Raw genomic sequence first — 14,589 nt, forward strand, 5'->3', positions numbered from 1 at the left:
AAAGAAAGAAAGAAAGAAAGAAAGAAAGAAAGAAAGAAAGAAAGAAAGAAAGAAAGAAAGAAAGAAAGAAAGAAAGAAAGAAAGAAAGAAAGAAAGAAGTGAAAAGGGAGGAAGGGAAGAAGGGAAGAAGGGAAAGAAAGAAGACAGAAAGAGAGGGATGAAGAAAGAAAGAGAAAAACAGTACAGTAAAACTAGTCAACAGCATCATTCAAGTATGACAGTATATGCAATGTTGCACACTCATATTCACCCAGCTCTGCAAAGAAAAAAAAAAAAAGGAGAGAAGAGCATCCTGTCCTTTCTCCTTAGGGCCAGGATTAGTCATTATAATTTCACAAAGTCCAGGTGATATGTTTAGTTCTTTCCATTTACATTGTTATCACCTCTGGGTAGATTGTTTTCCTGGTTCTGCTTATGCTACTTTTCATATATTCATGTAAGTTTTCTATGTTCCTCTGAATTCTTCCTAGTCTTTGTTTATTAGGGTAGCATTATTATTCCATCACATGCATATATACAAAAGTTTGTTCAACCATACCCCAGTTGATGAGCACCCACTTTTGTGCACAGTTCTTTGCTATGACAGGAAGTGTTATTGTGACAGGAAATAACCTTCTTAGAGTATTTCCCTAGGAGAAGCACTAACTTTTTATAACTCCCCAGTACTACAAAACTAGTGTTAGCTATTTGGTAGTCTACCCCTTCTTTCTAGATAGAAAGCACTGACCTTCAGCCAACCCACCAATATCAATACAGTTGCTCAATTCATGCATTCTTTTTCCTTAAATGCAAAATCACTTCTAATCCTGCAGGGAATATATTAAAGAGGACTGTGGTTTTCTCCCTTCTTACTACATATATATATATATATTTTTTTTTTTCATCATTAAAAGTGAGCTATAGTAGTTCTCTGCACCCATAGTAACCAACCCTTGCAGAAATTAATAGAAATCTAAGCATGGAGAAATGTGCATTCTCCTGGCTCTTCTCTGGGGCCAAGCTCATTCCTTTCTTTAAGATATTCACTTTCACTTCTATTCACACTGTTGGTTTCACTTACATTGTTGCTGCCCTTGTGTACATTGTTTTTCTAGTTCTAATTCCTTGACTTGGCATCAGTTCATACAAACCTTCCAATATTTCTCTAACTATTTCATATTTGCTGTTTCTCTGTCAGTGAGCATCTATTATGCCACCCCAATTCTTTGCTACTTCCCCCAGAATCTTTTAATTTATTTTCCTAATCCTGAATGAAGAGAATTACAAGAAACTAAAATGTAGAGGACCACCTTAGTGCCGTCATCTCCTTCCCCTTCCAGACCCAGATAACCTTTGATTGATCAGCGTTCAATGGTCTAAACAGATGCCATTCAGTGTTACTTCTCCCCTAATGAATACTCCTAAGTAAACTGTTAATAAGCTGGTAAATAGTTCCAAGGCAAACCCACACCAGCTTCAGCCTTCTCACATGATTTTCCAAGATCCAAGCTGAGATTTCTCCCCAGATTACAAAGAAATAGTAGCTCAAAAGCCAGCGTCCCCGAGTGGTATTCTATCCTCAGGACCTTCCCTGAAAGAAAATGGGGGTGAGCGATCTTCAAATGCACAGACATACTAACCGGTTTCCCTGTGATCCCAACTGTGATTCCAAGCTTCCATCCCCCTTCCCCCTTCCCAAATACTATGCTCTCAGCAGATGGCACGGCGCCAGGGAGACATGTTAATAGCTCTCTCCAGAAAAATGTGCTCAACCCATCTGTCAGCCCCAGTTGAAGAAGAAGAAGAAGAAAAGAATGAAAGAAAGAGGGAAAAAAACAAGCCCTCGTAAGATCAGCAACTCTCGCACTGTGGATAATTCTTGGAATTTAAAAGCCTGCTTGAAAATTCTCATGTTATTGCTCAGTTTCTGCTGGGAGAAGCCTTTTGTCCATGCACTGCCTGCTCATTCCGGCACACTGAAAAAGGACCAACTGGGCATTCCAGGGCATGGTGCAAGGAGGGCTGGCCTGGGATGGGACGACCAGAGATTGAGCCTCAGCCCCTCCACCTGTTAGCAGTGGGGCGGAGATAAAAGCAGTTCCCTTTGAGGGTCTCTGTTTCCTCCTGTATAAAATAGCCATAATAGAACTTTCTCCCTCCCGCCCGGAGAGGTAGCCCTAGAGACTGGACTCAGATATAAGGCATTCCTGGGTGAAGAATTTCATCCACCAATGCCAAGAGGCACCTTCTGCAAATCACAGTATTAGAAAGCTGATTCGAGAGCTGGAAGGAAGTTCAAGTGACTTGCTCAGGGTCATCAGAATTATTATCATTGTTGTTATTGTTGGTGTTGCCTAGAATGGCTTTTCTTGTGAATGTGCTCTGACTAACCATATTCTCTGCCCCCTCCCCATTCTCTTAGGTTACGTTGCCATGGGCGCTGTCCTTCCCTCCTTCTGGGGGCAGCAGCCCCTTGTTCAACAGCAAATCGCCATGGGTGCTCCGCCGCCAGTGGCTCAGGTGATGCCAGGGGGTCAGCCAATAGCATGGGGCCAGCCAGGCATCTTCCCTGCCCCCCAGCAGCCATGGCCATCTGTAGCTGGTCAGTTCCCGCCCACCGCCTTCATGCCAACACAGACTGTGATGCCTTTACCGGCTGCCATGTTTCAAGGTGCCCTCGCTCCCCTCGCCGCCATCCCTACCACCAGCGATTCCACCCGATCGAGTCCCCAGACAGACAGGCCCCGGCAGAAAATGGGAAAAGAAATGTTCAAAGATTTCCAGATGGTCCCACCTCCCCCGGTGCCCTCCCGGAAACCTGACCAGCCTTCCCTCAGTTGTACCTCAGAGGCCTTCTCCAGTTACTTCAACAAAGTCGGGGTGGCGCAGGATACAGATGACTGTGATGACTTTGACATCTCACAACTGAACTTGACCCCTGTGACTTCAACAACACCATCGACCAACTCACGTGAGTAGGGCCGCCCGCCATCTCGCACCTCTGGGGAAGGGAGTCCAGCCGTCCGGAGAGCATCACCAGATCTCGGTGCCTCCTGATTGGTTGACTGATGGATTGATGGTGACCTTTTTTAAATTGTCAGCCTACTAATCCATAGAGTATAGCATTCATTTCAAAGAGATGATGGTGTGAAAAGCACTAGGGAAGATGCTCTGTGTAGGGAGATGCCGTGAAGTTATTAAAAAAAAGGTGAAAAACATAGTTCCTGCCTTGAAATAGCTAATATTTCAATAGGAGAAACATGGAAACAACCATGGACGTATGGGATATAGAGACAATGGAGGCGGAGGGCAATCAAAAGGGAAGGCACTAGCAGGGAGGGGGTGGATCAGGGGGAGATGAAATGTAAACTGAGTCTTGAAGAAAGCCAGGAAAACCAGGAGATGGAGGTAAGGAGGGCCAGTATTCTAGGCATGGGAGACAATCTGAGACAATGCCTGGAGGCAGGAGATGGAGGATGTCACATAAATTATAATAAGGAGGCCAGGATCACTGGATCCGATATTATGGTGGTGGGGCAGCGCGGCAGAGAGGGAGAGTGAGGTGGAAGCCAACTGGAGAGGCAAAGGTGAGGCGTGGCTATAATGGACTTTAAATGCTGGACCAAGGATTTGATTTTTGGAAGTATGGGGGAGGCACTAAAATTGATTAAGGATATTCAGTAAAAGGATGATGAAGGCAGACCTCTGCTTTTGGAAACTCACTGGAGAATGGATTGGAGCTGGGAGAGATCAGCAATTGGAGAACAATTAGGAGGCTACAATGAGGACCCATCCCAGAGTGATGGTGATTATGTAAGAGGAAAGAAAGGGATCAATCGATCGACCAGTCTTCCAACAGGTATTATGCACCTACATTGTGCCAAGAAAAGACAGGTCCCCTGACACTGGCCTTGGATGACTCTGGAAGGGAGAGTGAGGCTGATAATTTCATGTAATTCTGCTTCACTTAAATCCAAATTATGCATAAGTGAAAAGATCTCCCCTGATATCATCTTGGTCCTCTTTGAATACAACAAAAGTTGAATATCAGCCAACTACATGCCAAGCACCAGCTAAGCACTGGATACGTAGAAGAGATTTCATGAAATTAAAAGTTAGAAATGACAAGACTAGATAGGCGGGATGTGTCATGTAAGGTGTCGAGGATGGCACAAAGAATAGGGGGACCTGGGTGATGAGAAGAATGGGGGGACTCTTGACAATGAGAGGAAATTGAGGAAAGGGAAGGGTTGGTGGTCCTCAGAAGCCATCTAATCTTAAGTCCTTCCTTTTTACAAATAAGGATAGTGAGGGCCAAAGAAGTTAAATGATTTGCCCAGGCTTTGATAGACAGGACTGGAAGTCAAATTTGAAGCCAGAATTCTGAGACTCCAGAGCCAGTGATCTTTGCAATGTAGAATCTTGCCTTCCTGCTGGTTATAGATTGGAAGTCAGGAAGACTTTGGCAATGTTGGAAGTAGGATGACAAAAAAAATAAGCCTTACCCTCCAGGAACTTATTTTCAGACAGAGGAGATAATATAACTTCTAGAAATCTATATAAAATATAAGCAATTTTTTTTATCCTGGGACTCCATTCTAGGAGCATAGGGCCACAACCAGTAGGCAATGGGTCACACAGTTGCTCAGGGTCACCCAGCTGGGAAATGTCTGAGCCTGGATTTGAACCTAGGACCTTTCGTCTCTAGGCCTGGCTCTCAATCCACTGAGCTAGCCCAGCTGCCCCTACTTTAGGTTGCAGTTTCTTTAGCAGATGTAGTTTTTACAGGGTGGGGTTGCTAGCCCCACGCCCAACCCTCCTCCTTTTTCATCCGGGCTAGGGACCGTCCTTGGCCCAGGAGTGGTAAGGGTGGGCAGTAGGGGTCAAGTGACTTGCCCAAGGTCACACAGCTGGAAGTGTCCAAAGCCGGACTTGAACCTAGGACCTCCAGTCTCTAGGCCTGGCTCTCAATCCACTGAGCCACCCAGCTGCCCCTTAAGCAAAATTAATCAAATTTAATTTGAGGATGGTGAGCACTAACATCTGAGGGGATTAAGAAGGGTTTCATGAGAGCAGCGAGGTGGTTCAGTGGATTTAGAGCCAGGCTTAGAGACAGGAGGTCCTAGGTTCAAATCTGGCCTCAGATACTTCCTAGCTGTGTTACCCTGGGCAAGTCACTTGACCCCCATTGCCTAGCCCTTACCACGCTTCTGTCTTAGAATTTACAGTATTGATTCTAAGGTGGAAGGTAAGGGTTAAAAAAAAGAAGGGCTTCATAACATCTGAGCTGATTCTAGGAATCCTAAGAAGAGAAACTGAGAAGGACGAGCATGCCAGGTATCAGTAATAGCAAATGCAAAGGAAAAGAGATGAGAGATGGATTGTGTGTTTGTGCTTAACAGTGAGGATACTAGTATGGGCTGGAATGTAGAGCTCATGGAGGAGAATCATGGTCAAGAATACTAAAAAGGTAGGATGGGGGGGTGGAGGATGCAGGTGGTAAAGCACCCATCACAAGGCCTATTCTATAAATTGGCAAACGAGGCACAAGAATGGTTAAGTGACATGCCTCTGTGGCCACTGAGCCCATAAGCATCAGGTTGAGGATTCAAACCCAATGCTCCTACCTCCAAGTTCATTATTCTCTCCACTCCTCCATTCTACCCCTCACACATACAGAAGAACATTATAAGTTGAAGGTCCCAAAGAGCAGAAACTATCTTACTTGCCTACTAAAGAGTAGAAATTTCATGAATGCAAATAAATGGATTGAAAGCTAATTAGAAAAGGAGTCTGATAAATGAGACAGCAGGTTCAGATTCTGGATTTGTCATGTGACAGTGGATAGAGCTCTGGACTTTGTCAGGAAGATTCATCCTCCTGATTTTAAATCTAGCCACAGGAATTTACTAGCTGGATGACCCTGTCCAAGTCACTTAATCTTTTTTGCCTCAGTTTCCTCATCTGTAAAATGAGCTGGAGAAGGAAATGGCAAACCACTTCAGGATCTTTGCCAAGAAAACTCCAAATGTGGTCATGAAGAGTCAGACAAAACTGACCTGAATACCTATATGACTTTGGGTCTCTGAAGCCTTTGGTCCTCAGGGTCCTCATCTATAAAATGAGAAAGTTGGACCAGAAAGCCTCCAAGAATCCCCTGATTCTCCATCTAAAATCCCATGTTCCTATTTGTATGATTTTTGATCAGGTCACCTCTACTTCTCTCTGGGCCTCAGTTTCCTCACCTGAAATAGAGGAGGTTGAATTAAATGTCCTCTTAGCCCCTGACCATCTATTATCCTGTGAAGTATACAAAGTGGTATGGGAGCTCTTAGGAAAGAGAGCTTAATTATGACCAGGTAGATCATGGTACCATGGGATGAGTATACTTCCTCTGAAGACAAACTGACATTCCATCTCTGATTAGCTGTATGACCTTAGGCAACTCCATTCCTTTTCCTGGGCCTGTTTCCTCTAATCTGGGCTAGATGACATCTGAGCTCCTTTTTCAGCCCTAGATTTGTTATCTGTGTGGAGGAGATGGCCTTGAAATTGCAAATGACCCTGCCAGCCTCCTACTTAGGGCTGCATTGAGGATAGTGGAGAGGAAGGGAAAGGGAAAATGAGGATCATAAATCAGGGAAAGAGGAATTGCCATGAATAAACAAGCTTCTCTCTGTCTCTGTCTGTCTGTCTTTCTCCCTCTCTGTCTCCCTCTCTCTGTTTCTCTCTGTCTCACTCTTTCTCTCTTTCTTTGTCTCTATCTCTGTTTCTCTCTGTCTCTCTTTTTTGTCTCTTTCTCTCCTTTTTTCTCTCTCTGTCTCTGTCTCTGTCTCTGTCTCTCTCTGTCTCTCTCTCTCTCTCTCCCTTCCTCCTCCCCACCCCTGTCTGTCTGATAAAAATCTGTTCTACAACATGACATTTAAGTGAATTTTCAAACTATGTAGGGATGAGTAATTCAGTGTAGCAGTGAGCATTCATCTCCCAGCTATTTGAATACAATCCAATGTGAGATCTATACATACAGCTGTGTGTGTATAACTGTAGTAATGACAATAACATTTAGCATTTATATAGTTCTTTGAGGTTTGCAAAGCACTTTGCAAATTCTATCTCAAATGATCCTCACAACGACCCTGACAGATTGGTGATATTATTTTCCTCATTTAACAGTTGAGGAAACTGAGATTTAAGGCAGTTGAATGACTTGCCCAGGGTCACCCAGCGAGTCAGCATCTGAGGACAGGTTTGAGCTTAGCTCTTCTTGAGTCCAGATACAGTGCTCTATCCACTGTTTTACTGACTGCCTCACTTTAAACTACAACATTTGCAAAGCTCTTAATATACATGACTTCATGCGATGCTCACAATTACTCCATGAGATGTGTATTTTACCCATTTTACAGATTGGGAAATTGAGGCCCAAAGAAATAGAGTGATTTATGTGTTCATAGGTTTGGAGCTGGAAGGGATCTTCTAATTCATCAAGCCCAAACGTCTCATTTCACACTTGAGGAAACTGAGGCAGAAAGTTAAATTATTTGCTGGGAGTCAGCTGGGTAGTGTCACAGGTGGCATTTGAGCCAAGGTTCTCCAGACTCCAAGTCCAACATTCTGAACTCTCACACTGTACCTCACCTCATGACATACCACGTACAATCGATCCATAGACAAGTCTATATTAAGTGCCCGCTGGGTTTTAGGCTCTGTGCCTACTTGACACTGAGAATCTTTTTGTCCAAAGACTTTATATTCTAATGGAGGAGAGGGCAGGAAGCCAATAAAAAGAGAAATGTCCAGGAACAGGAAGATGGGAAATCTTACCTGGATTTGGGGGAAGATTGGCTTCCCTTGAGTCCCACCTTGGATGCTTGGATGTTCAGTGTGTGTGTGTGTGTGTGTGTGTGTGTGTGTGTGTGTGTGTGTGTGTCTGTCTGTCTGTCTGTCTGTCTGTCTGTCTGTCTGTCTGTGGAAAGGCTCATAGGATTCTAAGTATGGATCTGGGAAGATCTTCGGGTATAGAGTCCAATCACCTCATTCTACAGATGAGGAAACTGAGGTGTAAGGTTGTCATATAATCATTGATCTAGATCTGATGGGACCTCAGAGACCATCTAGTTCAACCTCACTTTACAGTTGAGGAAACTGAGGCTCAGAGAGGTGATTTCCCCAGTTGATTCCTTCCCTACCCCGAGCCCCAGTGTCTCTATCTATGAAGTGAGTTTGGGAAGACTCTCCCTCCCTCCCTCGTGGGGCCGTTGTGAGGAACGTGCCTCGTAAAGTGCTAAGTTAAAGTGAGCCACTGTAATTCTGAAGTCATGGAATCCATTCCTCCAGCAGCTGTCTTGTGCATGCCTCCCATGCTGGCTGCCAATTGGAAAATGATGAATGAAGAGGAGAGTTTCAGAGGGTGTTCTTGTTTCAGTCCAAAGATGGAGGGTGGGGTGGGGGGAAGAGGCAGCAAATACTCTTCAGCATTATAGCTCTGCCATCTGTGGAACTGGGAGCCATCTGGGGGTAGATGGTTAGACCCAAAAGAGTCTTCTTTTTTCTGTTTTTTTTTTTTTTTACTTTTTGGAAAGCCATCATGTCCCCTAAAATCTAGTCCTGATTCCTACCCAGAGTAAAAGCCTTCAGTTTTTCACGCTCTATAGTCAGTTCTTTGGCCACACAATCAACAGCATGCAATAGATAGATTCAGTGTCTCAGAAAACAGGTATTGATGAAATGCTGACTAATGGGCGGCCACTGTCCAGAACTCTAGAGCTGTAAGGAAAGGCTATCTGTGATGGCAGTGAAAGCACTGTGCAGAGAATGGGACTCAGATCCTAGTATACCCAGTGTTTTTCCCTTTTTAAATTAGCAACAACCAAAAAAACTACTTTAAAAAATGTTAAATCCTTACATTCCATCTTAGAATCAATAATAGTATTGGTTCCAAGACAGGAGCAGTAAGGGCCAAGCAATTGAGGTTAAATAAGGCCCCTGAGGGTCACACAACTAGAAGTGTCTGAGTTCCAATTCGAACCCAGGGCCTCTCAATCCATGGAGCCACCAAGATTTCCCTGTTATTTATTTTTAACATCCTTTTCTTTTTAAATTGAGTTCCAGATTCCCTCCCTCTCTGCCACCCACTGAGAAGACAAGGAAAATTATATTAATTATACATGTGAAAGCATGTAAAACATATTTCCATATTGGCCACATCATAAAAATAAAATGAAATAGCAAAAAAAAAAAAAAGAAGAGAAAAGATCTCACTTTTATCTGCATTCAGAGGGCATCAGTTCTCTCTGGAAGTGGATCTGTCTTGGATCATTGAACTGATCAGAATAGCTGAGTCTTTCTCTTCATTGCAACATTGCTATTACAGCACACAATGATCAATTTCCTGGTTCTTCTCCTTTCTCTTTGCATCAACTCATATAGGTCTTGTCATGATTTCACCTCATCATTTCTTATAGCACAATAATATTTCATCGCAAATCATATACCACAAATTATCTAAATATTCCCCAATTGATGGGCATCCCCTCAAATTCCAATTCTTTGCCACCACAAAAAAAGATGCTATAAAAATACATTTAGAACATATCCAGTTTCTTTCCTTTTTAAATGAACAATAACAACAAAAAGCTATTTTTTTTTAAATTTTAAGCCCTTCCCTTCCCTTAGAATCAATACTAAGTATTCATTCCAATGCAAGAGAGAGGTAAGGGCCAAGTAATGGGGGTTAAGTGGGATTTAGTACAAGTCCTTCTCCTTTGATCACTTTGGGATACAGACCTAGTAATGGTATTGCTGGCTCAAAGGTTATGCCCAGTTTTATAGCTCTGAGAACTGTTTCAGATTGCTCTTCAGAATGGTTGAACTACTTCACAAATCCTCCAACAATTTATTAGCATACCTGCATTTATTATTTCTGAAAGGTGTAAGAAGATAACTCAGAATTGTTCGAATCTGTATCTCCCTAATCTATAGTAATTTAGAGCATTTTTAATATGACTATAGATAAATTTAATTTCTTCTTTTAAAAACTGCCTGTATGTATCCTTTGACCATTTAGCAATTGGAGAATGACTCATATTCTTATAAATTTGATTCGGCTCTCTCTCTATTTGATAAGTGAGGCCTTTATCAGAGAAACTTATGGAACAATAATTTTTTCCCACATGTGTAACTTGGTCTCAGTAGTCCCCAAGATCCCTCTCAACTCTAAAATGCTAAGATTTAGTTTTCTCTGCCAGGAAAATCCTCTGACCCCTCTTTACCTGTTGAATTCCTTCCAGTCCTTTAAATCCCGAGCCACAGAATCCTAAAAGCTCTGAGATGGGAAGACCTTAGGGTCCATAGAACCTCAACAGGATGACAAATCCTTCTGACTGTGTCTTCTTCTGTGGGAAATGCCCAATACTTTAGAACAGCTACACCATGATGGCAAATCTTGGATTAATGCCTTCTTCTCCACTTCTGCCCTAGCCTGGGAAATCAAGAAGAGGGACTCTCATGTTTTTCTTTGTGTCCTCAGTGCTTAGCACAATACTGGCACATAGTAGGTCCTTAATAGATGCTTTTGGACTGACTTCAACATATATAATGATTTCACATCACTTAGATGTCTTCTTCCTCCATTTCTTGCTTCACTCTACTGTCTCATGAAAATGTAGCCCTTCTCCTTGCCAAGGCAAACCCCTTGACATGCATAAATTGTCCCATTCCATCCTATCTCCTCCAGATTTCACCTCTTTTATCCCTACTTTCTCATTTCGCTTCATTCTATACATTCCTACTGGTTCTTAAACACACTAACTTCCCAATTCCTCAATTTACCCATTTCCCATGATCAACTCCTCCCACCCCAGCTATATACAGAGATGGTCATACTGTTGGTCTTATCATCACCCACAAATGTTCTGCTTCCATGCTCAAAAAATTCCTTTTTTGACCATGTTTTATTGCCATTCCGTATCTTCTTCTGCCTTGCAACCTCTAATCCTGTTCTTTTTTGCCATCACTCCTGAACCTACTGCTTAGTTCTTTTCCAAGTCATCACCCCTATATTGGATATACTCTCTTCCTTTCCCCATTTTGAATTCTTGATGAATTAATTGAGGATTACACTGCCCCTTTTCTCTAATCCCTTGCCCTCTTATTCTATTGACAACTGCCCTCAATTACTCCCATCATCCCTTGCCTTCAGTCCTGTTCTTAGATTGCTGCACAAGGCTGAATAAAATCACAGAATTGTGTTGACTAGGTTCAATATAAATTTATATTACAGGCTCTCAAAAGGGCCCTCCCTGCAGCAAGGTATTCCTTTTACACGTCTCTAATTGATTCACTATTCCATTCACCACAGTAGCTATAACAAACCATTTTGTTCCTCCTCAGACATCCCATAGTTCCTTTTCCCTCCACCGTTTCCACTAAGAGCCTCGCCTCATATTTCAGTGAAAAAAATTATGGCCATTTCCTGAGTGCTTCCTTTCACTCTCTCATCACTTCATATTACTCAGATTCCTTCCCCCACTATCTCCTCCTTCATATCGTGTCACAGGAAAAGGCAAGACTCCTGGTCGTGCATAAGTGATCCCATCTTCTCCATTTCATCTCATCTTCTTCTGTAGATTGCACCCTCTGTTATCTTCTCTCTCTCTCTCTCTCATTTATCTTCATCCTTTCCCTGACTATTGGCTCCTTCCCTCCTGCTTACAAATATTCTCATGTTTCTCCTGTCCTCAAAAAAAAAAATATGTGACGCATCCATCTCTACTATCATTGGATATCTTTCCTTCTTTTTATGGCTCAACTTCTTGAGAAAGCCATTTTCACTCCGTCCCTCCACTTCCTTTCTTCTCACTCTTTTTAACTCTCCCTCTGCAGTCTGGCTTCCAATCTCATCACTCAGTTGGAAATTCTATCTCTGAAGTTGTCAGTGATCTCTAAATTGCCAAATCTACTGGCCTTTCCTTTTTTCCCCTCTATGTGGCTTTTGTCACTATTTGATCACCCTCTTCTTTATGCTTTAATTCTTTCTAGCTTTTCATGACACAACTATGTCCTGGTTCTCCTATCTTTCTGACAGTTCCTTTCTGTCTCCCCGCTCTGTCTTCAAGTCATACCCACAAACCGTTGGTGTCCCCCAAAGATCTGCCCTCTGCCTTTCTCCCTCTGTGTTGCTTCACTTGGCGAGCTCAACTCCCAGGGATTCGATTGTCATCTTTATACAGATGATTCTGTTTCATTTATTCAGCCCCAATCTATCTCCGAGCTCCAATCTCCCATCTCCAATTGCATATTGAACACCTGGAACTAGATATACCATAGACATTTAAAATACTTAATGTCTAAAACTCAACTGAGCTCAGTAGGTAGATTTCCTCTCAAACCTTCACTTCTAATGCACTTTTCTATTACGGTCAGTCAGTCAGTCAGTCAGTCAGTCAATATTTATTAAGTGCCTACAATGTGCCAACCACTGTGCTAAGAAAGAGAAGGAGCTCACAGTCTGTCCCATGAAAGCAGGTATTTTTGGACCTTCCTTTTTGATCTCATAGTGGGTGCTTAATAAATGCTGATTGACTTGATTTAACTTTCTTGAGTCCCCATTTGCCAATCACAACCTTTCATCCCTGGAACACCAGTGAATATTTCCATTACACCTGCCCAATGCACTTAGCATATATTACAGAATTTTGTAGTGATGTAGGTTATGTGTTTTTTCTCTAGCTAATCTGTAAATGCCATGAAATTGGGGACCCTTACCTGCATAGATTCAGTAATCCCTGCTAGGCCTAGTGCCTCGTTTAGTACCTTTGGCCCTTGATTCTTTAAATATGTATTGGCATCAGGGGTCCACTAGCTGGTTCAGTAAATAGAAAAAAAGGCCTGGAGAGAGAAGGTCATGGGTTCAAATCTAGCCTCATACTTCCTAGCTATGTGACCCTGGGCAATTCACTTAACCATTGTTGCTTATCCTTACCACTCTTCTTTCTTGGAACAAATTCATAGTATTGATTTTAAGATGGAGTAAGGGATTTAAAAAATTATTGGTATCTTTTCTTTTTAGATCATGTTCATTTCCCAATGTGTCCCTCCCCTCTTCTCCAATCAGAGCCACCGTCTAGACTTGCCATAAATGACTTTTATGATGGAACCAAATGAAACTCATTTGTTCCCTTTTTCACATTCCCTCTAGCTCCAACCCCAGCACCCAGGCAAAGTTCTCCATCTAAATCATCAGCATCCCATGCATCCCATGCCAGTGACCCCACTACGGACGACATCTTTGAAGAGGGCTTTGAAAGCCCCAGCAAAAGTGAAGAACAAGAAGCTGTGAGTAATGTCTTTCTGTACCTTTTATCACCCAGCAAGATACTACAAAAATAGATTTCTTGGACAGCCAGGCCTGGCTCTAATTGGAAGGGGACTTCCCTGAACAATATTTGTTTATTTTGTACTCCCTGATCCAGAATCAGAGAGTTTAAAGAGAAAGTTTATAAAAGGGTTTTCTTTTATTTCTTTTCCCTCTCTTTCTCCTTCTCTGTCTCCCTCCTTCTTTCCCCTCTCTCCCTCCTTCTTTCCTTTTTCCCTCCATCTTTCTCTTCTCTCCCTCCTCCTTTCATCTTCCCTTTCTTCCTTCTTTCCTTCCCTCCCTCCTTCCTTCATTCCTTCCTTCCTTCCTCTTTTCCTCACTATCTTCGCTGTCTCCCTACCTCCCTTCCTACCTCCTTCTCTTCTTTCTTTCTCTTTTCTCTAAAGGCATTATCTATGAATCCAGAGCACTTTATCACTTAAAAGGTGATGGATTGATATTCATGGCCATGTTTTCTTTCCTTGGATTTTTCTCCTCTTACTAAACAATGAACTTTATTCACAGCATGATAATAATCCGATACTGTCTTTCCACTTGATTCTGTTGAGAAGAGCAACAACAAAGATGTTATGTTCTTATATTTTAGCCTGATGGGTCTCAGGCCTCATCCAGCAGTGATCCATTTGGTGAGCCCAGTGGTGGGGACCCCAGTGGTGATAATATAAGTCCAGAGGTCGGTAGCTAGATAGCGCAGGTTGGGGTAGGTATCTGTCCTTTATTTCTCTTTCTCCCTTTGACTGCTTGCTTCTCCTCTGACCACTGTTTGCAACCCCTCCTCCTCCGTATCTGCTCTTCCTGTTATGTCTCCTTCCCTAGTGCCTACATTTTATCTCGTGTCAGTCTTCTTCCGACTGCCTGCCCAGCGCCTGCATGGTCTGCTATTTGCTATATGTTTGGAGGGATGGGGCTTTTGTGATTTCTCCATGAAATATGTCTGCATGCTGGGCCAGGATCAGGGAGGGAAGGCAAAACTTGAGGGGAGGGGCTAAATTTGTGAATGGAATGGACTTGGTTTCATCTGTGTCAATGACGTATGGAAGTGACCTTGTAAGGTTTGCTAAAGCCACCATATATGTCCTTGCACCAACACAAGGATCTCCAGAGGACCAACAAAAATGCCCATGCATTGATGGGCCCATTGAGCCTATGAAATTATTTTGTTGAGAAGTAAAAATAGCAACATGATTCAGTGGAAAGAGCACTGAATTTAGAGTGAAGGAACCTAGGTTCGAATC

The 14,589-nt window shown here is 42.7% G+C and overlaps 1 protein-coding gene across 1 annotated transcript in view; it reads left to right on the plus strand.

The window, feature by feature from the left end:
* DAB1 (DAB adaptor protein 1) overlaps positions 1 to 14,039 on the plus strand; it is a 136,502-nt gene extending 122,463 nt beyond the window's left edge. The window contains exons 12-14 of the mRNA XM_044674782.1: positions 2,402 to 2,950; positions 13,178 to 13,314; positions 13,941 to 14,039. Of these exons, the coding sequence (XP_044530717.1) occupies positions 2,402 to 2,950; positions 13,178 to 13,314; positions 13,941 to 14,039 (785 nt within the window). The remainder of the gene's footprint in view (positions 1 to 2,401; positions 2,951 to 13,177; positions 13,315 to 13,940) is intronic.
* The last annotated feature ends 550 nt before the right edge of the window (positions 14,040 to 14,589 follow it).

Source organism: Gracilinanus agilis, chromosome 4 (genome assembly GCF_016433145.1).
Source record: "Gracilinanus agilis isolate LMUSP501 chromosome 4, AgileGrace, whole genome shotgun sequence".
Taxonomy (NCBI): Eukaryota; Metazoa; Chordata; class Mammalia; order Didelphimorphia; family Didelphidae; genus Gracilinanus; species Gracilinanus agilis.